Source organism: Lytechinus variegatus, chromosome 15 (assembly GCF_018143015.1).
Source record: "Lytechinus variegatus isolate NC3 chromosome 15, Lvar_3.0, whole genome shotgun sequence".
NCBI lineage: Eukaryota > Metazoa > Echinodermata > Echinoidea > Temnopleuroida > Toxopneustidae > Lytechinus > Lytechinus variegatus.
The window spans coordinates 10791443-10814179 of record NC_054754.1 but is presented as its reverse complement, the minus strand read 5'-3'; the positions used below and the strand labels follow the sequence as shown (position 1 = coordinate 10814179).

At 37.5% G+C, this 22737-nt stretch overlaps 1 protein-coding gene across 1 annotated transcript in view; it reads right to left on the bottom strand.

Moving 5' to 3' along the window:
• Positions 1-22737, bottom strand: part of LOC121429012 (complement C1s subcomponent-like) — a 110410-nt gene that overhangs the window by 8039 nt on the left and 79634 nt on the right. Inside the window, exons 4-7 of the mRNA XM_041625908.1 lie at positions 9177-9380; positions 2776-2879; positions 697-817; positions 87-272 (exon numbers count right to left, since the gene is read on the bottom strand). Of these exons, the coding sequence (XP_041481842.1) occupies positions 87-272; positions 697-817; positions 2776-2879; positions 9177-9380 (615 nt within the window). The remainder of the gene's footprint in view (positions 1-86; positions 273-696; positions 818-2775; positions 2880-9176; positions 9381-22737) is intronic.

The following is a 22737-nucleotide window of genomic DNA, read 5'->3' as shown; positions in this document are numbered from 1 at the left end:
TGAAATATTTACATTACAATCGAATAAATGATTAATAAAATTGGAATAATATTACAAAGAAATGTCTGATCATATGGTATCCTCACTTGGTATACATCGAGGTTCCTCGGGCTCCCAGCGGCCACCCATACACGTGATGGGGGAGGGCGAGGCCCGCTCGGCGAACGGCAGACATTCGAAGTCGACCTGGAACCCGTGGGAGACGTGGCCTTCTGTGACGTCAGTAGATGAGAGCTGACCGGCCCAGATGTAAGGTATAGGACAATAATCCTCTAAAATTAGGAAAGAAAAATATGGGAATGAATTCATTTGACTTTAAAGGGATAGAATTTAAAACAATTCTGATAATAGACTTGATGTCTAATGTAATTCATACTAATGACTGCATTTTATATCATGGGGATATAGATTACATTCATTTGATCAAGATAATTTGTATAACTATTTCGTAAAGCCGTTCAAACTTAATTCACTCTGGAGAAAATAATGCAATAACGGGCATAACGCGGGATTCAAGCGTTTTGTTACATGCTGTACTCGCCGCCATTTCAAAACATGGCATCTGCGTAAGCGTCGTATAACGTTGGCGTCAATGGGCAGCTGGTGCCGCGTACGTTTGTCCGACAGCGCCCTCTTAATTCTTGGAGGGGTTACCTTTAAAAGAATAGGGTTTTTTAACACATGAATGGTATATACCTCTTCCTTGAGCTACCACATCGATATCATAACAGAGCGGTATGAGAGGAATCCATTCTCCTGCACTGCATTCTGTAAAACCATTCCCAGCTACGAGGATCTTACCAGCGTCACAGAATACCTGACCAAAAACAACAGATTTATATCATATATTTCAATTCAATTCTTTTATTTCATTTCCATTCAAAATATAATACAAAGTAATATAAAACAATACAAATCAAATACAATTTTACAGAAGGGCATTCTTACTTCGTAAAAAAACAACAGTATAATATAGAGCATAAATGGAAATGGAAATGAGGGGGATCCACTAAAAAGCAAAGCTTGTAAAATTGTGGATCCCCTTGGAAAAGAAGAAATCATAGTCGACTTACTATATGCGTACATGCATGTATTGCAGGAAAGAAAAAGAGAAAAAGAAATCATATTGACGGAAACATAATTACTGAACAAATGCAAAGCTTTTCACACAAAGAGGTCGTCGTTGTAAAGGATATGTTGCGCAAGACAGAAGAAAAAAAAACAGAGAGAGGGGATGACAAGACGTAGAAGAATATAGCTTAGAATACCTGAACACTTCCGAAAATAGTCAAAATTATACGCCTGAGTAATCATTCATAATATCGTACAGTTTCTTCTGTGTTTATATGTATTGTTAATACCTGAACAACCGAGAGAATAGTCAAAATTATAAACCTTTAATGACATTTTTATATCGTACAAATCCCAAATCATGAAATTTCCACCCCCCCCCCCATCTGAATTCCTTCTGGCTAAGCCCCTAGATATCAGATAAACAGTAATTCGGAAAAGGAGAAACTAAAAAAAAAATGGCCAGTTGGGTTGGTAATCTGATCAATATCACCACTGACCAGACATACGGCAAGTCAATAATTTTGTCTTAGCTCTTCAATATTTCCTAGGCAGGCGACCTATATCGACTTGATCTGCTCCTATAATTCAATTGCTTCCTGCAATTTACCTTCCTCACTTCTAATGGCCGTTTATTCCCTAATAGATTCCGCTTTGATCATGTTGATTTTCCACTAGCTAGGCCTCTGCAGACAGATCGATCAGTTGTCTTCTACATCCTACTTTGAGTTTTGACCAATCGTTATTTTGTTTAATTCACACAAAAAGATTATCCTTACTTATTGTACTCCAATGATTCCCTTAAAGGACAAGTCCACCCCAACAAAAACTTTATTTGAATAAAAAGAGAAAAATTCAAAAAGCACAACACTGAAAATTTCATCAAAATCGGATGTAAAATAAGAAAGTTATGGCATTTTAAAGTTTCGCTTATTTTCAACAAAATAGTTATATGAACGAGCCAGTTGCATCCAAATGAGAGAGTTGATGACATCACTCACTCACTATTTCTTTTGTAATTTATTATATGAAATATGAAATATTTTTATTTTCTCGTCATTGTCATGTGAAATGAAGTTTCATTCCTCACTGAACACATGGAATTCCATTATTTTAACATTTTGTGCTTCAGGCAAGGAGGTCCTAATCGTCAAATTCGTAAAAATTGAAATATTGTATAATTCAAACAATAAAAAACAAAAGAAATAGTGAGTGAGTGACATCATCGACTCTCTCATTTGGATGTAACTGGCTCGTTCATATAACTATTTTGTTGAAAATAAGCGAAACTTGGAAATATCATAACTTTCTTATTTTACATCCGATTTTGATGAAATTTTCAGCATTGTGCTTGTCTGATTTTTCTCTATTGATTCAAATCAACATTTTTCTGAGGTGGACTTGACCTTCAATATTATGATAAAAACACATGTTGAAGATGTTTTCATAAATGATTTTAGAGTGAATTAAATCATCTTGATATTTCTTCTTTGTTTTTGTTTTTGTTGGCAAACGTGCCGCAGTAGCCGTCCCAGCACTCACTTAAAGGAGCTTTTTGTACTTTATTACTTCTTTCTAATCATCTATGACCCTCCACTCTTTTCAAACATAATATTCATTTCTATCTTAAGTTATTTCAATTTACTTATTTATCTATTAACATATTCCTTCTCTTCAATCTATCTTTCTATCTTCCTGACTTACCTGCCCTGAAGTGCCATGTGGATATCTCCCATCTATTCCCTTCTCTCTCGTGTAACCAACATATGCTAGGTTGTTTTCTTTCTTACGTAATGATGGACATCCCTCTGCAAAGAAAATTTGATAAAATCAAATATTTAGTAGGTGAATACTGGTGTCAAATACTTGATGCGGTGCTCTGCCGACACGATTAGCGTATTAGTAACACCAGAGTCATCGACATGGGGCATGGATATGACATCATCAGCTAGCATGCAAAAAGAACTTTTTCACCGAAGTACAAAACTTAATGTTAATTCTCTGTTATTTTGATGATATTTTCAACGTTTTGCTTTTCTGACTTTACTTATCCTGTTTAGATCATATAACCATGATTATTTTCAGCCTGGAGTACCCCTTGAAGTGAAATATAACAGAATGAATAGTATCAACAGCATTTAAAAGCAAGTAAAGGTAAAATCTACAGCTCCCCTTCTCCCATTTCAAAATTTCTTACACCCTATACCACTCCCAGAGATCTGCTGTGCAACCCTTCACTCGAGTTAAGGGTCTGAATGCATACCCTATAGGCCTACTCATGCCTTGTGTACTGAAGGCCCACTCGCTCCTGGATCGAAACAAGTTTTGTATGTGCTAGTCTTTGCGTGGAGACCCACTGATTGATCAGTGTTTCAGTCAGAGTCTGTGCCAGGGCAACAGACCCAGAGAGACCCGCTCGGGTGTGTTCGAACGGTTTACCCCGATGATTTGTGATATTACAATAACGTTTGAGAGGGTCACGACCCGGTGGATCTCGGCTTGTCTTCTGGGGTAGCAAGGTGGATCAACGACTCACAACGTCACCATCGGACACACAACAGGAAACCATTCTGGGTGATACGATCCGAGGGGTGTCTCAGGATCATTTTTATAGGAAACAGGGAGGGGGCCGGGGTGCGGTTACAATAATGGGGAAAGCCCGCCCCCAACAAAGAGTTGATTTGAATGAATAGAGAAATGGGTGAAGTAGTCGGTTCCATTATTTGTTCATATACTAGTACACTGCAAAAACTCCGGTGTTGATTTAACATCAGCCTGGAATCTATATATGTCCACACCAGAGAAGTATTGAAACAACACCAGTTTGGAATCAAGCGATGCTGTTTTAATACTAATTGGTGTTGTATGAATACATTTTTGGTGTTTGACCAATACGAAACCGGTGTTGTTTAACACTTCTCTGGTGTGTGGAGATTCCGGGCTGGTGTTAAATCAACACCGGAGTTTTTTGCAGTGTAACTGTTTTGTAAAATTAAATGAAACATTAAAATTTCACAGCTTCCTAACCGGTTTGGATGAAATTTCCAGTGTTATGCTTGTTTTATTGGTTTTCTCCTTTTTTAATCAACTTTTTTTTTCGGGTGGATTACCCCTGAACATGCTAAATGAAGTATTTTTTTATCGACGATTTGAAAAATAATCAGACATCGATTATAAAAAGATTGGCCGAAAAGGTTGCAGACTTTAAATAAAATGCAGCACATTTGTTAACCAATCATCGGATCAGAAACATTTGTGTTGGATCTTTTTTTGAGCTGCATTCGAACGAGTCTCTCTCTGTAACAGGGCCCCTGGGGGACATTCATATATATTTTTAAGGATTGCGCATCCCCCCCCCCCCTCCTGTCACCGTCTGCCAATGGAAGAATCGTGACATGTCTGCATCGACGACTGTCTATTACTTTTTTCAGATCAACCTTCACCTTCATAAAGTACTGTTGTTCAAATGTTTGTTTATAAGAAAATTGCTTTGTGATTTGTGTCCCCGAAGTATTTTCGCGGGGAATTCAAACCTCTCACGATCCATTCGGTTTTATCGAAATGATTTATGCTCGTGATTCTTGCCGACCCAATTTTCTGTCTCATCACCTCTACCATCGCGACCGTAAAATATGTTCTTTTTTTATTATCAGGGTACCCTGATTGGAGTATGCAGATTCACAGGATGGTCTGTTACATAAATCAATACAAGCAATATTTACTATAAAGCGGAAGTTTTTGTACACAGTCTATCATAGTGAAAAAGTGACAATGGATTGTTAACTTTGGTGTATTTTTGTATGTACCAAGGCATGTTTCCGACTTATCTTGAATATGATTTAGTATTTAAAGGGGGAGTAAACTGTGTGAGGTCTCTCATTGACTGTGTGTTATAATTACACAGTCTTAAAATATACGTTTTAGATATCTACTAATACTACAGAGAATAAATTGACCTATAATTGTATTTGTATAGAGAAACTAAAATGTTTGAGAGGAAAAGTAACTGTTTTGTTACTGAGTAACATAATTATTGCGGTATGAATGTATTGAGTAATTAACATGTTATCATTCAAGTGGGTCTATATTACTAGACTACACTAGCATTATGGGTCAGGAAACTGGCCAGGTATGAGTAGTTGAGGGCTCGAGATGGCGCTATTGGTTTGTACATGCTTTAACAATCAGACGTTAAAGTTTGAACAGTTCATCAAGCATTCCGATACAATGAGAATTATTGTTATTCATTAAAATGATTTTATTGAAGAAAATGAAAAATCAGTTCTCGCAGTTTAGATACATTCTTGCCAATTATCGCAACACCAATAACGAAATGTATAACAACACACGTGTGACTAATAAAGTTGCCCGTCAGTACACTTTTCAAGGAATCAATAATTTAATCACTTTCGAATTATCAAATTGTTTGAATATTCGGAGAATTAAACAGACAATGATGATATAGAACAGTAGTCAATACTAACTGATTAGTACTTCTGTTATGACTCTCATGTCAGTTCGCGAAGACGATCTAAACAGATTTCAGTAATATCGGTTAAGCCCCTTTTACACCTTCACGGGATGCAACACGGATCATCACGGATCTCAGTCCGTGATGATCCGGGGTGCCAAATTTGTATTTTCCTAGCATTCCCGGAGTGAGTACGGAGTTAACTGGTTATTAATACGGATATGTACGGAAAAGTACGGAGTCTACAAGGATAGGCAAGGTAGCAATAGGGATCCTGTTTGATATGCTCCCGGAGCCAACACGGAATACCCGGATGATCACGGATGTTACTGGGTCTTTACACGGACCTTACCACTTCTTGTCGCCGGCATCTTGCTAGAATGAAGTTTCGTCCCTTTTTGCAGCATCTGGAGCATGCTCGTTCTTGGTTATGAATACGGACTATTGTTCATGTACGCAAACAATACAAACATTTGACCCCGGATAAAGCCGGTATCAACAAGGATCACCCGGTTCTTACAAGGAGCCTCCCGGATGCATTCGGTAGCTACACGGATGTACAAGGAGGCTACAAGGATGAACACGGATGATTATCAGTCCGTGTACTCCGGGATGAAAAATTGAACATGTTCAATTTTTCTCCCGTACATGCCGGTACATCAAGGATGGCGCCGGATGAGTAGCCGGAGTGTACACGGTAGTCCCGGACTGTACACGGATGACCCCGGATTGACAATCCGGGATTATCCGTGTTGCTTCCGTGAAGGTGTAAAAGGGCTTTAGCGACATGGTCTCTTAATACATGATAGCGATTAGGAGTGGGATGATGATGATTTGGCAACCATTATTTGATTTGATTTATTGTTTTCTTCTGCATCCATAACATTTGTATAATACATTTTTCATAACATAATAAACATAATATGTTAGCATTTTTGGCATAAATTGTAAATAAAGATTACTAAATTTAATTCCAGACAAAAATGATTAACTATATGATGTTCACAATTTGCAGGAGAAGGATTGTCATCATAAGCAGATTGCTTGAAAAAAATGACAATCCCAAACTTATACTAATTGAATTAATACATTTTTAACATTGATAAAGCAGAATGGGCATATTCTTTCAAATAGCTGAGGGTGATGGTGATATGATGATGATGTTGATGATGATGATGATGAAGGCCATGGAGATGATGATGGTCAAGATGAAGATATTGGTCATGACTAAAACGAAGGAGGAATAAATTCACGATAAAAAGGATACGACACAGAAATTTTACTTCAAGTATTCTGATAATAACATAGATTTAACGTTTGCCTTAAATGAGTGAAGAGACGAACATTGTTTAACAGGCTCTGGTAGAGAGTTCCATAAATCTGGACCATGGTGTCTTATGGATCTCTGCGCAATAAGCAATTTGGGGTTAATTAAATGGAAATTTGAAGAGTTACGGGTAGGGTATGAATGAATAGATGTATTCAGAGTATAAAAATTGTGGAATGAAGGTGGGAGCATGTTATTTACGTACTTAAACATAAGTAGTAAGCTTTGAAGAGTATTTATGTCAAATACTGTTAGAGTCTTTAGTTTATGGAATAATGGATTTGTGTGTGATAAATATTGGGAATCAGTACAGATTCGAATTGCTTTTTTCTGTAACAAGTATATTGTATTAATTTTAGTTTTTGCACATGTTGCCCAAACTATGTTGCAATACGATATATAAGGCAATATTAATGAATTGTATAGTATGACAAGAGTTGTATGTGGAATTATATTCTTCATTTTGTAAAGTATACCAACGTTTCTAGAAATACTAGAAGTTATACAACGTACATGTTCATTCCAATTTAAATTTTCATCTATTGTGACACCTAAAAACTTTGTTTCTCTTTTCCTTTTGAGAGGAATATTGTCTATGTTTATATTATAAGGAAATTCGTTACCATGTAAGTGTGTATGCTTGAAATATATAAAGTTTGTTTTGTCTATATTGAGTGAAAGCTTATTACACTTAAACCACAAAGATAGTTTTGGTAACTCACGGTTAATTATATCTACTAAAGTTTCTAAGCTATTATGTGAACAAAAAATGTTGGTGTCATCTGCAAATAATACATATGATAATAAAGGTGTTACAGAAGTCAAATCATTAATATATATTAAAAAGAGCAAGGGGCCTAGGATTGATCCTTGTGGAACTCCGCATTGTATTAACTGAAAATCAGAAGAAATATTATTGTGAATTACATATTGTTTTCTATTGGACAAATAACTCTTAAACCAAGATAGTGTAATTCCGCGAATTCCATAATTTTCAAGTTTTTTAAGTAATATCTGGTGGTCAAGAGTGTCAAAGGCTTTGCTTAAGTCCATGAATACACCTATTATATGTTCTTTATTTGCCATTGCATTTGTAATTTTATCATATATTTGTATTAACGCCTGATCAGTCGAATGTCCTTTCCTGAATCCATATTGGTTAGAATTTAGAAAATGAAAAGTATCTAGAAACTTATAAAGTCTATTGTAGATAATCTTCTCATTCTCTCATTTGGCAACCATTATTTAATGTTAAAGTGGAGGAATTTCACTTATGATAACAAAAGAAGAGCAAATGTTGCTGTAACGATTAGATGGTCAAATATCTATTCCGTGTTTTTTTATCTTGAAGTATTTATTTTGGTATAAGGAATAGTTATTTCTTGTCCAATCTGGTCTGGTTCTCGCTTTCGTCAACTTGCGAAAGGTTGAATCAATGAATTAGAAAGGTAAATTAAAATTTTGTTTAACGCACTGTTCACAGATGAAACGTGGAATCGCCTTTAAAATTGCTACTTGTAACCTCTATTGAATACTCTCAACCATGTTAACCGTTTATAGATTATTAGGACGTTGAATCTAACGCCCAAGACAGGCGGCGCTCTTCTTTTTATAAATCGAATTCGGGCTACGCCCATAAAGGGGAGGGGCACTTTTCCTCATCATCCCATGAATGATCACGTGCACTTTCGTGACCCCTCCACATTGAAATGTTCTTTTCAATTTGATACCAACGTCTTGGAGTGAGGTGAACGATTCTCGACATTAGATTTATGTCATGTCACTGCCGATGGTAACATGTTGATCAGGAAGTGAAATGATAATTGAGACATTGGGCGTCATCTCTGACTCGCTCAAGAAACGAATCTCTCAGTCGAAAAAAAAAAGTTTATGCTGAATCATGCCATGGTCCTATCATGCTAAGGCTTTATAGTAGGGTACATCGCATTCAAATGTTAGGAGAATTAGGCCCTGGTTTCATGGAAGATACGACTTCAAATTACATGAAAAACGAGAAAAATGAAAAATCCAAAAATCTCAGATATATACAAATATAACCTCGAAAGACAAGCTTATACTAGAAAACTTATTCGCGAGTCATGGTAAAGCCAGATAGTAGGATATATATTACATTAATTCTTATAGAAGGTATATAAGGCTCTGGTTTCACGTAACAAACAATGGAATTTTACAAAAGAACATTTTGAAATATCAAATTACATGAAATACAAAGGCCCCTGTTCTAATCGAGAAATCTTACTTAGATCTCAGATAAATGAAAAAATCGAAAGACTACTTTGGACTTACTTGGTTCGCAAGTCGGTGGATCGTTAGACCATCTTCCAGCAGCGAGACAGGTAGACCAGGAACTCCCTTTAAGAACATAGCCCCGGTTACACCTGTACTTCCGTTTGATCCCCGCGACCAACTGTGTTTGACTGTAGAATGTAGTGTCACGGAGTTTGTAGACCACGGAACCATGTTGAAAGTCGCGGTCGTCGTGACAGTAAGCTGTTCGAAATAAAAACAAAAAAAAGTTTAAACGACATAGAAAATATATAATAAATAAAAATAAATCACTCAATCAATAAATAAATTAATTAATTAGTTAATTATTATTTAAGCAAATAAATAAACAAACAAATAAATAAATAAATAGATAAATTAATTAGTTGATTAATATATTAGCAAATAAATAAACAAATAAATAAATGAATAAATAAATAAATAAATAATGAAGCAATAATAATATGATTCTACACGCTTGAGAAGTTACTTTACAAAGCAGAAAGTACTCCTTCCCTCTGTATTTTTACACTCTAAAAATGAAGTGCTAATTGAGCTCTTAAAGAGCGTGTATAGTGACTGCACTTCGGAGTGCTGATTTGTCTAGTTCAAAAGCACTTCATTTTTTAGAGTGTACAGTTATTGAATTGAAAGAGAAAATTTTCTATATTGGCATTATTGATATACTCTCAGTTTAGAAGGAGATTCTATTTTAAAAAGAGTAAATTAAATCATTTCTTATTCAATACACTTCAATTAAATTTATATTTGACACTTTGGTTTTTTTATAAGTAACTGTAAAAGAATAACGAAATTACATTACAATTTGCCACAAACAAGGCTGGATTACCATGATTACATCATTCTTCATTAACTAACAGATTTCCTCAAAACATTTATTTACGAAAATACATGTAAATTTCGAAACTAAGACTGATTTATTAATGTCACATGTCAATGTCATCATTGTTACGGTTTCAAATATAAACGAGCGGAGATTTATTTAGAATATCCAATCAGAAATTTTGGAGAAAGCAATATCAGCTGACATTCAACTTTCAAAACTGTTTGTTGCAAGAAAGGGTGTCACTTCATAACGTCACGTTACATGAAATATATGGGATCAGGAAATATGACTTATTCAGATTATTTTACCTGAAATTCCGAGAGCAAATATTAGTTTAGAAATCATAAATTCAGGGCCATCTGTAACATTTTTTTATTTTACATTTTCTTTCCCTTCAGTATTACTGGAGCATAAATACGATTTTCTTAAAGACGCAATTTTGATAAGGTTTTCTCGGAACGAACGGAGACTCGCGATGCGTCTGCTAATTACGATAACGACCATTATCGGTTGTTCGATCGACATGAATTCTAATAACGCCGTTTCCCGCGCTTTCAGCGGTAATCATTCGAAATGTTTCGGAAATTCAACTTTTTTCGATTGGAAAGATTCAGGTGTCTCCGAACTTGCGGTCAGAAAGCTTTCAGCGAATGTAGAAGTAAGAGTTTGGAATAGGGTCGCAATTTACTATTTCCTCGCTTATATTTAATTTCTCTAACATCCTAGTGGGTAATTACGCGCCATCATGTTGTCAGTCACAATAGTTAAGGTGCACCTTAAGTAATTATCCTTTAACATGCAGATGGTAATTTACTTATTAAACATTTTTAAACGTCTTTAACACGTGAATTAAACACAACCTTGAGCATCATGGTAAGAAAATGTTATACGTGAAGTGAGTCAAATAAGAAAACAGAATGGTGAAAATGCTTAAGAAAGTTGGCAACAAATGATAAAAAATAAGTAGCCTTTATCCTGTACCACAATAGCAAAAACTGGGCTGCTAATTTTATCAGAGAGATTAACCATTAACATATCATGTGCACGTTGGCTTTAAGTCAAGCATGCTTAAATCCTCCTACGTTTATGTGGCAAAATACCCCACTGTATTAAAGTCGATATGTGACACTAATGCCTGGATGTTCCTTGACAGAGTTATGTTCATGGGCATCCTCGAGTGACATATTTTATGAGTTCATGGTCTAAAAAAAATAAAATATTATTTTGAGGAGCCAAATCCCTCAGGATCAGCTCCTTGTGGAGAGAGTTTGAAATGAAGTCAAGAGTCATTGATTTTATTTTGGCGGCCGTGTCCCACATGTGTGATTGGCGCAAAGTACATCCATTGTGGCATCACGAGAACATTTTTGACTAGGGGATGAAATTCATCGTAATAATTGACCCTTATTTTTCAAACAGTATCCTGGATTTTCTGTGAACTAAATATGCCTCTTGCACAGATGACGAGGGGTGTTTTAGTCATAGTCTGCTATCGACCGTCGGGACGGTCGGTGGTTGTTTATATCACACAATGTTATATGATTCTCCCGGAAGGTCTAATTTCTTTGATCTGTCCCCTTCAACTTCATCTTTGCATATTGTCTTTCAAACGAAGAGCAACTGGTCAGTTTGGAAAGGTCGAGAAACTTGCCCTCACGTCTATTTCAAATGAAGAACACATTGACAATCCGTATGAAAACAATCAAAGATCTCACATTTCATTAATCTCAGGTGTCTAATACCCTGAAAATGAATATAATTCACAAAAATATTCAATTACATTTAATATCCAAAAATGGAAATTGTTTTTTAGTATACTTTTGGAGAGTTCGGTTTTTTTTCGGACACGGTCCCACGCGACCGTTTCCGTGTTGGGTATGCCTGGCTCTGACCCGCATCATTTCCATCGCGGCCCCCTCAAATTTCACACCCTCGTCGAAACCGAGCTGTTCTTCTCCAAAGAAAGCCCAAAGGGGTATATCCACACCATCCGACTCAATTCAACATTTCCTCAATTTATATTATCATTTTAATCAATTTAAAAGGGGCATATTGGGGGTAAGAGGGGAGAACTGAAGTGACCCACAGGAATAAAGTTGTTACCGTTGCGACCCGACTATCTGGAGTAAACCGATGACAGTGCCGCGTCGCGTCGCAATCATGAAGCTGCAAAAAGTTTGCCAAAGCTTGTAATAGTTGTGCGGATTTCATTCAAAAAGGCGGGAGAGTATTGACTGATGACAACATAATTAATTTCATAGTCAAAATATTAGTGAATTTTATTGCAATTGATATCAGATTGCTGAAGTGATTACAGGTTAGGAAAGAGCGTGGGTGTGCTTTGGATTGGAACGACGAGGAATTACTGGATGATTTCTTTTCATCATGTTTTGCGTCAAATAGAAATAGTTCCAGACTCACGGCTGATATTTATTTGCTTTTACATTCTTGGATGACAAATATGGAATTAGGATTATCCCCAAAAAATGGCTATGTGGAATGCACGTTAATACATGAACCAATCACATAATCTCGTGGGATTTATCCATTCGATCCGTGACACAACAGCCGGATTCACGAATGTCAATGTTTGTCTGAAAACCAAACACAATGTTTGCGACGACTTTTTTTCTATACGACCTTGCTCTAACCCAAAAATTGTCAATCACGAGTATAGATGTGTTATTCAAGTATGTAATAAATTTTATTGTCACAACAAGCAGACGACATTGACAGATAACCCCGTGTAACATAGGTCGGGAAACCCATCTCAGTCTCCGTTCGGAATGTTTGCCCAAAAGGCTAAAAAAACTGCAAGATGAAAAAAGAAAAATGAGGAGGCAATAGGTCTTACGTAGCAATGTTGACAAACAAATTTATTGTCAAAAAAGTAACTAAGACTCGCATTTTCCATTTCTTTTGTTTTCTTTTCCTTTCCTTTCATTTTCGTTCTTTTTTTTTGCTAGGTCATGGAAACTTTTTTATTTGGAGGGGGCAACTGCCCCAAAACCTCCTCTATCCATCGGTGAATACGAATGTCATCGAATCATAGAGAGCACAGAAAACGTTGGCCTGATTGACACACCCATTATTTCCTGGACTCGACTCATCAAAAATCAAATTTCAAAACATTTGGACTTGGCCAGGACTTGGCCCAGTTCCTGCTTTTTGAATAAGTGAATAAGTATTTGTAATTATGCCTTTAATTTACATATTAGCCTACACACGATAAATGGTCCTGAGGAACTCGGGACTATTATTATGATTATGCTAGATAGATTGACTTTGAGGGGGTAATCAGGGCGATTGTGCACGAAAACGCTGGCTAATTCCTTCATGTTCAGTAGTACGAAGTGTGGTATTATTACACGTGAAACAAACACAAATATTTAAAGCGTAAAGGCGAAAACCAAAATGAGGAACGATTGAAATGGCAAAGAAGTAACAACTTCGTCATCAGTGAAAATCATTGACGTTCCGCTTGTCATAAGAACATTGGACCTGTCCTTCATACTGTACATGGCATTCGCCTAATACTCTAACCATGCTACAATCATACAAACGATATCGATTCCAAAACGATCAGTGGCATCCTAGTGAAAATAATGTAATGGCTTTGATCGGTCTGGAGTCGGTTTCGTTGGTGTAATATGTAACATCGGACAAAACTATAGACAGGGAGAGAGAGAAGGTAGGAGGGGGAATGGCCCTGGGAAGAAAAAAAAATCCTTGGCAGGGGTGCTGCGTGTATTATTCTCCACAGGCAGCACCCCAAAGTATTCTGTAAGGTGTGTAAAAATTGAGATATATGTTACCAAAATCGCCTTCATTTTGTAAAGAAAGTTTTTTTTTTTTGGGGGGGGCCTTTCAAATTTCTCGGGACCATTTTGATTTCCATTTTGTAGTGATTTTTTTTTAATTGACATCAGTACCCCCACTCAAAAAATATTGTTCCCAAGAAGGGCCATGGGAGGGAGAGCAAAAGAAAGTCGGCACCCAGCATTGTCAATCAGATTCATTTGTATTAGTCATTATTAATCAAATAAAAAAAGAATAGAAAATGAAATTCAATCTCCTAACAGGCTTTTAGCGTGGATTTTTGAGATGCAATCTTTGAGGGCTTGAATTCTATTTAAAAAACATTTGAACCGTTGGCATGATGAGGGGGGGGGGGGCTCGATCAGTATCAGGAAGGCAGGGTTGTTCGAGTTCATGTCACATCCAGGTCTGGGGCCCGTTGCAGAAAGAGTTGCGTTTAAACGCAAGTCAAAAAATCAACCGCAAGTCTCAAATGCGCGCTGTTGATTGGTTGAAAATCAAGTTGCGCATGATTTTTAGAGTTGCGATTGATTGCAACTCTTTCTGCAACGGCCCCCAGAGCCTTCCACAAAACATCCTAAACATGCTAAAGGGGAAGCTCACTGCAGAAAAGTTTATTCGAATAAAAAGAGATCATCGAACAAGCTTAAAACTGAATATTTAAAAGATTTCGCTTGATAAAAAATAGTTATAAAATCATGTCATCCTGGTCGGTCGGATGTGCAAATGAGGGAACGGATGATATGGATATCATCAACTCAATATATATTTTGTATTTTATTTTTTTTTAAATAAAAGTGTGGATATGTTGCATTTAAAAGGAATCGTTGATGCACTTATACAAAAATGTTGGGGAATCCATATTACATGTATTATAAGCCTACATGCAGACATGTGGAACAACAAAGATATGGCGATAAAAGATAACTCTATGTTATAGCATACTTTTGCTAAATTATGACAGTTGTACACTTTGAATATAATTAAGTTTATGACATAAAGACACACATTTAAATCACTTTTGTTCTGTTTGTGTATGTGTGTGTTTAAACAAGTTAAGCCATGGTTACGAAGAATGCATATATAACCATGATAACCTTTCCATTGTAGCATTGTAGGATTTTAAAAAAAAAGGACCGTCGACCAAGTGACTTGCTCACGGGCATAGGTGCCGTGCTCATCATCATGGATCGTGCCCGGGGATCGAACCCCTGACTTTCAAGTGTCTCATCAGGCGCCTTAGCATAGGCTATACGGCCTCGGTACCTAGAAGTTATCATTGTACAATCTTCATACGATCAACAATCTGCTTAGTCAGTCCATGTCACACTATACAGAGGAAGATTACTGGCCACGTCACAATGTAACTGATACGAAGGAATTGGAAGTTATTATCAAAGCTAATAATCGGTGACGAAAATGTCAACGTTGATCACCTTTTCCCGCGCTTTCTATCTCCCGTCAGCCCCTAATGGAACAAAGTTTAAAAACCCTCTTAGGTTTAGAGTAGTTTGATTGCTATCTAGATATTGCAAATTGAGTTGTTACATAGCCAAGTCTATATCATCTTTCACAAACTTTTGCTCTGAGTGTTTTAAATCCTTTCAAAGGACAGCTGGGACTCCAACAAAATTGTGCATTCGCGTTAACGACTATAAACAAACTAACATTACACTACGCTGAACTGTTTCGAAGAGTAAAAACAGAGATGGTTTAAACTAATTAAAGAGGCAGCGACATAATACAATTTCAAATATAACCGAATTTATATATGCTTATTTTTATTTTCTATAGACTATACAGTAGAGGGGCATAATATTGTTTTTTGTTTTTGTTTGGGACCAAGGACCTACTACATCCTTGGTGTAATTTCCCTGTTTATGTAAAAGAAATCTCGCAACCATTCACTGATAATTTTATTTTTTCAATCACAATTCATGATCTACGACATATTTGCTTTCCTGAAAGCGACCTTCCTGTGTGTGTAACTCATCAACCCCAAATTCATGTTGCAGTGAATCTGATGTTTTCGTTTATTTTTACCGCCGCCCCCCTCCCCCCCCCCCCCCCTCCTTTTGGCTTTTAACACTCTGGCGGCATTTCATGAAACAAAATATAGCCTATTTTCACCAGCTATTGTTATGAGCTACTGAAATCCTTGTATATGATTGGCTCTTAACGAATTAGACAGTGAAAATCACTGATCAGATGCTTAATGAAACCAGGGATTTCCCTGGTGAAACTGATCCCCTGAACTAGAGTGCACGCCTCGGACAATGGCCCCCTGTATAATACCCAGGCGCCGCGGCGTTGATGAAGATGCAGGGGTGTCAAGACAGGTGCGATGGTGTCTCCAAGTCGCACGATGATGATGAATTTCGAGACACTCCCTTTCATAATTTCAGGTCAGTCAGACACGCCGAGCGGATATCATGGGTTCATTATTAAAGGTAGAATCTAACATAACAAATTTCTTCTTAAAAAAATACTGAACTTTGATTCATGTTTTATTTAGTATTGTTCATAGTGGATGGAGAGAAAAAAACACTCAGGAAGAAAAAAAATCGAATTTTTAAGATATCTGTGACTGGAAAGAAAATATATAGTTCTTCGAGTGCCTGGTCTCGATAATTCAGAAGAGCCTAGGCCCGCAATGCTCCTCGATTGATAGCACAGTTGTTCTCTTTTTAGAATTTATTAAACGTAAATTGTTAATCAAACCATCCAACATTCAGCCTTTCGATCTTTCGCTAAGTTACGATGTGCATGAACCTTATATCGTCAACTACAGTTCACTGCTGTCATGGCTATGGCATATAAGGAGTCGAGGGGCAGAACATGTGCACGGGTGAAAACTGCAAATGGTTGCGAGAAAGCAAAGTGAGCGAGCAAAGAAAATAAATTAGCTTTCTAAAATGAAAATCTCATTCCTGTGACAGATTTATTATAATATCCAGGAAATCATTTATGTAAAGTATTTCCCTCTCATTTCCTTTTTTCTTCTTCATGCCTGTGCCTTTATGGTTGCAGGACCTTGGTCTCGTAACACAGACCTAAGCGATCAGTCGTGACGTTGATTTGTATGATTGATTGAAATTAATTACCAATGCATGCAGTTTTACAAACCAGCCCTAATATCGATTGCGACGTTTTGTGTGACCGGGTCCTGGTCTTCATAGGAGCATGACAGAGCATGAACCCAGGGATGTGAGGCTGAGTGATCACACCAACCCATCCATCGTCACGGCAGCGTTCAGTCATCATGGTCCGTGTAGGCGTGGAAGACAGAACTGCGGTAGGATACAACGTATCAGGTTTATCACGGAGTGATGCCCCAGGTCACACCAATGAAACCGACTCCAAACCGACCGGTGGTATGCCATTGGAAATAACGTAATAGCTTTGATCGGTCTGGAGATGGTTTTGCCGGTGTGGATGTATCATGGCAGAGATGAGACTGAGGAGCGCAATGCCCTCCCGAGCATGACTTATAAAAGAGTGCTAATAATGTGGCGTTTGGTTGGGGGCCTTTCCCCTGACATCGAATATTTTTGTTACAAAATTCTAACCTAAATATCTGATAAGAATCTTCATGTTTTCCGCGATAAAGTTTATGATCACAAATCTCCAAAGAGAAAGTGAGAGAAGCAAAGAATGATAGTTTTTTGGCCAACAAATAAAATGTAGAAAAAGATTTAATAGTTAAAACAGAAAGAAAGAAAGAAAGAAGAAAGAAAGAAAGAAAGAAAGAAAGAAATAAGAATTGAAGGAAGAGAGAGTGTGAAAGTGAGATATAATAGGACCGTACTGTCCTTGACTGGGATTTAAGTATGTCAATGACTCATTGATGACGTCACCAATACTGTTGTATTGAGAGGTACCTGGTATAATCACAAAAGTTAGACGTAAAGAAAACCTCGGAGTCCCATATCCTGTTTGGAAGTTAGCACGATATGCAATCATTAAAACGGATAACATCGCAATAGTAACCATGGTCATAGGCAGGAATGTATCCTTGGAGAACCAAAATATGTAACAATTTGAATATGTCGTACAAGCGAAAGAGCGAAGCGCCCGAGCCGAAGTTGAGTGCGGGCTTTCCTCATGTCTTTAGATACAATGGATACATACTTTGGGTAAGTGTAGTGGGAGCAATTCTGAGAGGAAATTTTTAAACTTCTAACAAGATATAGTTTGGGAAAATTTCAGAGAAGGCTTATGTTTATCTCATTATCATGATTATACACCCACAGCAATCACTGAACAAAACACGGGGATATCGTAATTATTCGTTAAACAGAACTATGAACTTGAGCCACGAGAGGTGGGAAGCACCCTCGTTGACAAGATAACCCAGAATGATGCGATAGTGACCGGAAATAGTCCCCACATAATCAACGGTAGCAACTTGTGTAATCGCCACTCTTATCGTTTTGGTGGTACAGGCAATTTTGATGAAATGTTGAACGAATACGAAAACATGAATCGAAATTTTAAGAAAAGGTTTTTGGCGGGGGGGGGGGGCGCCACTGGTATTGTGTCGTAATGAGTATGATATTAAAGTTAAAACTATTAAAAATCAAGTTTTGTGACAGATTTTAATATTTATTAAAATTTATTTTATATTCACCTCTTCCATTTCCTTTATCCTCATTCCTATCTTTTCTCAGTCGTGAGAACTCTGCTTGTTGGGGGTGCAAGTGCCCACAAGCCCCCCCCCCCCCCCTATATACACCAATGCACAATACACCAACCTTTCAATCTTCCTCTTCATCCTCCTCCTTTTATCCATCCATCCATCCAAACTTTAAGATGCCTTTAACCTTGACTGCCATCCCACCCCTATCCCGAACTCCTCCTTCGCCTTGGCATTCATCGGGGCTAATACCTGTGAAATTGATGAGGCTTTAAGGATCGCGGAGGGGTGCAAAGTGATCCGACGTGGGTAATGATCGACCCCCATACACTTGACACTGCGCGGTATACATACATGCCGAAGGATGCCTTACGAGTGTAAGTTATCTTCCAAATAATTTAAAGGAACCCATTGCATTCACATCTACATGATCAATCCATTTGATTTTGATTTCAAACGTTGCAGTGAAGTAAGTACTGTCAATGAACTTCATCCCAAAGGATATATCAAAATTCTTTATCGTTCCTTCTTCATGAAAACGCGAACAAATCCCAAGTTTGCAGCAATAATAACCAATTAATTTGTGGGCTCCTCCTAACTAACTTGGGTCATGAATGTTAAGAGAAAGATAGGAAAATTGACATGTATTTGCAAACTAAATCTACACAATCGCTTACATTTGCTTGCATTTGCTTGCATGATTGTTATACTCTCTTATTTTGCATTACCCCTCCCCGTTTTTAACATATCAGTATCAGTATCAAAACTAAAGTAACTTTGTTCTTGTTTAGACCTCAGGCATATTTCTATCTCGAATAAATCGTAAATCGAAGGAAAACTTAGTGAAGCTCTTTCACTTCCAGAATCTTGAACATGTTGAACGGTCGATCTTATTATCAGTGTAAAAAAATGCCTGATCCTGCTGCCTCTACCCAAGCTACACAAATAATGACCTGATGCGAACAGACCGATAGTGCGTGCAATATTAGTTGTTATTCGTGATAAGTTATGAGTTCACATAATAGTAACGTGTGACCGGGGCATCAGACTCGATGAAAGCAATCAGGTGGTAATATAAGCACAGGAATGCGAAACATAAGGTGTTTGGTGAAACACTTATACCACTCAAGATGTATTCGAGCGGGGTTCATCGGTGTCGCCTTTCGCTGAAACTGGACATCGGTCACGCCTTCATCATCCTCTTCATCTCTCGCCCGAGGCGCCAGACAGGTCGTCCTGGTGAATACGAGATCGAAATCGAGCGGAATATTTTCGGTTCTGCATGAATGACAATCATTTCTTAACCTGCTACGTGCCTCGAGGCAAGGGATGTCTGTCTTCTCAAAATGCGGACAACTGAGTACACTTACCACTATTCCATATTTAGCATGTCTAGGGTTCGAGACCCAGTTACCATAAGCATGGGCTTCTCTTGGAGGCCTTATTTATATGAAGACGATGATGTTTCGACGTCTAGACCTAACCGGGTGTTTTCTTCCCCAAATGAGGACAACATGGACGAGGGTAGTTTGGGAATTTTATTTGCAAGTTGAAATTAAACATTGATAAGATGTGCAGTAATGTTACAGGGCCCCGACTTACAAAGAGTTATTACAATGTCAACATGTATTATTCATGCTTGTTCAAAATATTTTCTTACTCTGATGTATATTCATGCATTCATCGTTTTCTTGAAAATTCAATGTGCTTCTCTTTGGTTACAAAGGACATTGTGCAAATGTCCTATAGAAAAAACTATGACACTGGTGGATTCCCATAGAGTTGTGATTGATTGAATCAATCGTAATTCTTGTAAGATGGAGCCCAGATCACGTAATAAATGCGGCAAAATGATTCGATAGTTTCATAGTGTTATTTTCCAGCTATATGCATCCTTTTTAAGGATTATTGTTTACAACAAAAGTACATGACTCGTTGATTATGATAAAGCACATTGACCCTACCACTGTCCTTTCTAATCAATGTTACATCACCAATTATAATCTAACATAAACACATCCGCAATGCGAGCTAAATGAAATTAGAAATGACATATGCACACGTGACCAGGGCCTCGTAACACGAAGCTTAGCAACCAATCATGGGGATGATTATTACGATTGATTATTCACAATATCCAATGCAACCAAACGTAGAAATCAGTTCAACGATCAATCGACAAGTTTTATGATACCGGGCCCAGATTGACTGAAAGATTGTGATTTGATGATTAATGTTGCTAGAACAGGTATATGAACAAATATGAAGCGAGAGATTGTTGTTCCGTTCAATTGGGAGAAATGTGATGAAACCTACATAAAAAGCAGGATTGTAAATATTTTGATCGGCGTGAATTTATGATTCATAATTATATTCACATATTATCACACTAAAAACTTTGAGTGCACAGTTATTCAATGAGATGCCTCTTAAACATGTTTTAAAAAACAACAACAACAGAGAAGTATTCACAAACGCTTGCAGGGAATAACACAGTGTGTTCACATTATGTGAAAATACGATTCACACTGTTAAATCAGTTGGAAGCTTTGGTTAAATTTATCAAATTTTAACAGTGTGAACGAGGTTTCTCATTGTGCTCAACAATGTGAACGCACTGGGAACACTGTGAAGCTAATTTCACACTGTGGACACCTCGGTAGTATGGGTGTTTACAGTGTGTCCACGTATAATAGTGAAATATATACATGGTATGTGACAATGTGAATCACACTGTTTAAATTCTCCAATTAAACAGTGTGAAGGTGTTTTCTCATTGTGTTCCACACTGTGCAAAGTGTGCACAATTTGAACACACTGTGAAACACTGTGTTCTGTCCCGTATTCAATACTACCCCCACTCCCGAGTCTGCCAGTGCTGGGCAAACCCTTCACCCGAGTTAAAGTGATTTGTTAACATTGGTTTGACTTTATAAAAATCTGAGCTAGAAGGTCACACTTGTCACCTGTGTCTGTGATATGTTCCAAAAATGAAGCCCGTAGAAAAAAATGCGTTCGAAAATGATTATTTAGTGCTTCAAAAATTGAAATATAAAGTGACCGGAAACACCATCTTGATTTCATCCCATACACTTATGTGTACTATTTAGGTGTCTATAAGACGCCTATTTACAAAATCGGGGTTTGCCTTGTAGTTTTAGCTTTTCATTCTCAATAATGGTTGTTTTCAGGTTTTATTGGTTCTAATACATGCACTTGTACACATGTTTCATCTTGGTTTGATAATTGTTTAAATCGGCTGCTCACAAAGTTAAACAATACCTTTAAGGGTCTGTATGTGCATCCTACTCGTGCCTTGTGTACTGAAGGCTCTCGCCTGTATTGGAACAGCAAGTTTTGTATGTGCTAGTCTTTGAGCGGAGGCACACTTGTTGATCAAAGTTCCAATCAGGGTCTGTGCCTGCAGACTACACCCCCCCCCATATACCATGTGAGCCAATTATCATCAGTTGGCTTTCGTATCATCGTATATCAGTATTTTAATTCCTTTGTTGACTGAGAAGATAATACGTATGCCATACATCATGAACTGAGTGCCACAAAGGCTTACGAATATTCATTAGTTAGACTAGAGCTTGGACCTATTACAAAATAGGTCCATGGTTAGAAACTATGGATATTACCCCAGTCACATTTGCTTTACGGCGGACGTACGGCGAGTCGATAACAGCCGTTTTATTCCTTTTTATTCAAACCACCAGTGTGTAGCAGTGTAACTAACAAATGTTCGACTCGCCGTATACGCCCGCCATGGAGCAAATTTGACTGAGGTATATCACATCACCATAATCACATCAGCATCATCACAGAGCAGGCCAATGGATAATTCATTGTTACCCATCCCTATAAATATACAAATAAATGGACGAATCTACTTAGGTGGACCCCCCTCCCCCCAAAAAAAAGCTGCGAGCGAGCAAAGCGAACAAATAGTGACCTCCTTAATACAAAAAATATTTTTGTGATCGATTTTGACAAAATATTTAGATTGAAAATAATATTATATTTTACCCCATTTCCTTTTCTTTCCTTTTGACCCTTTTCGTGATTTTGTAAGGGGTCCATGATCCACTCGCAAAGTCCACACGTCTATCCCTTACTGATCCGTACGCCGGTAGTCTGCTATGCAGACTCTGAATGGCTCGTGTGGTGGGATCTGCTACTGGTTTGCCAAGCAAACCAGTCTGAAAGGGAGAGCGAAGCGAGCCATTTACATCTCCAGCCTCAGTAGACCTAGTCTGCTATGCAGACTCCTTGAA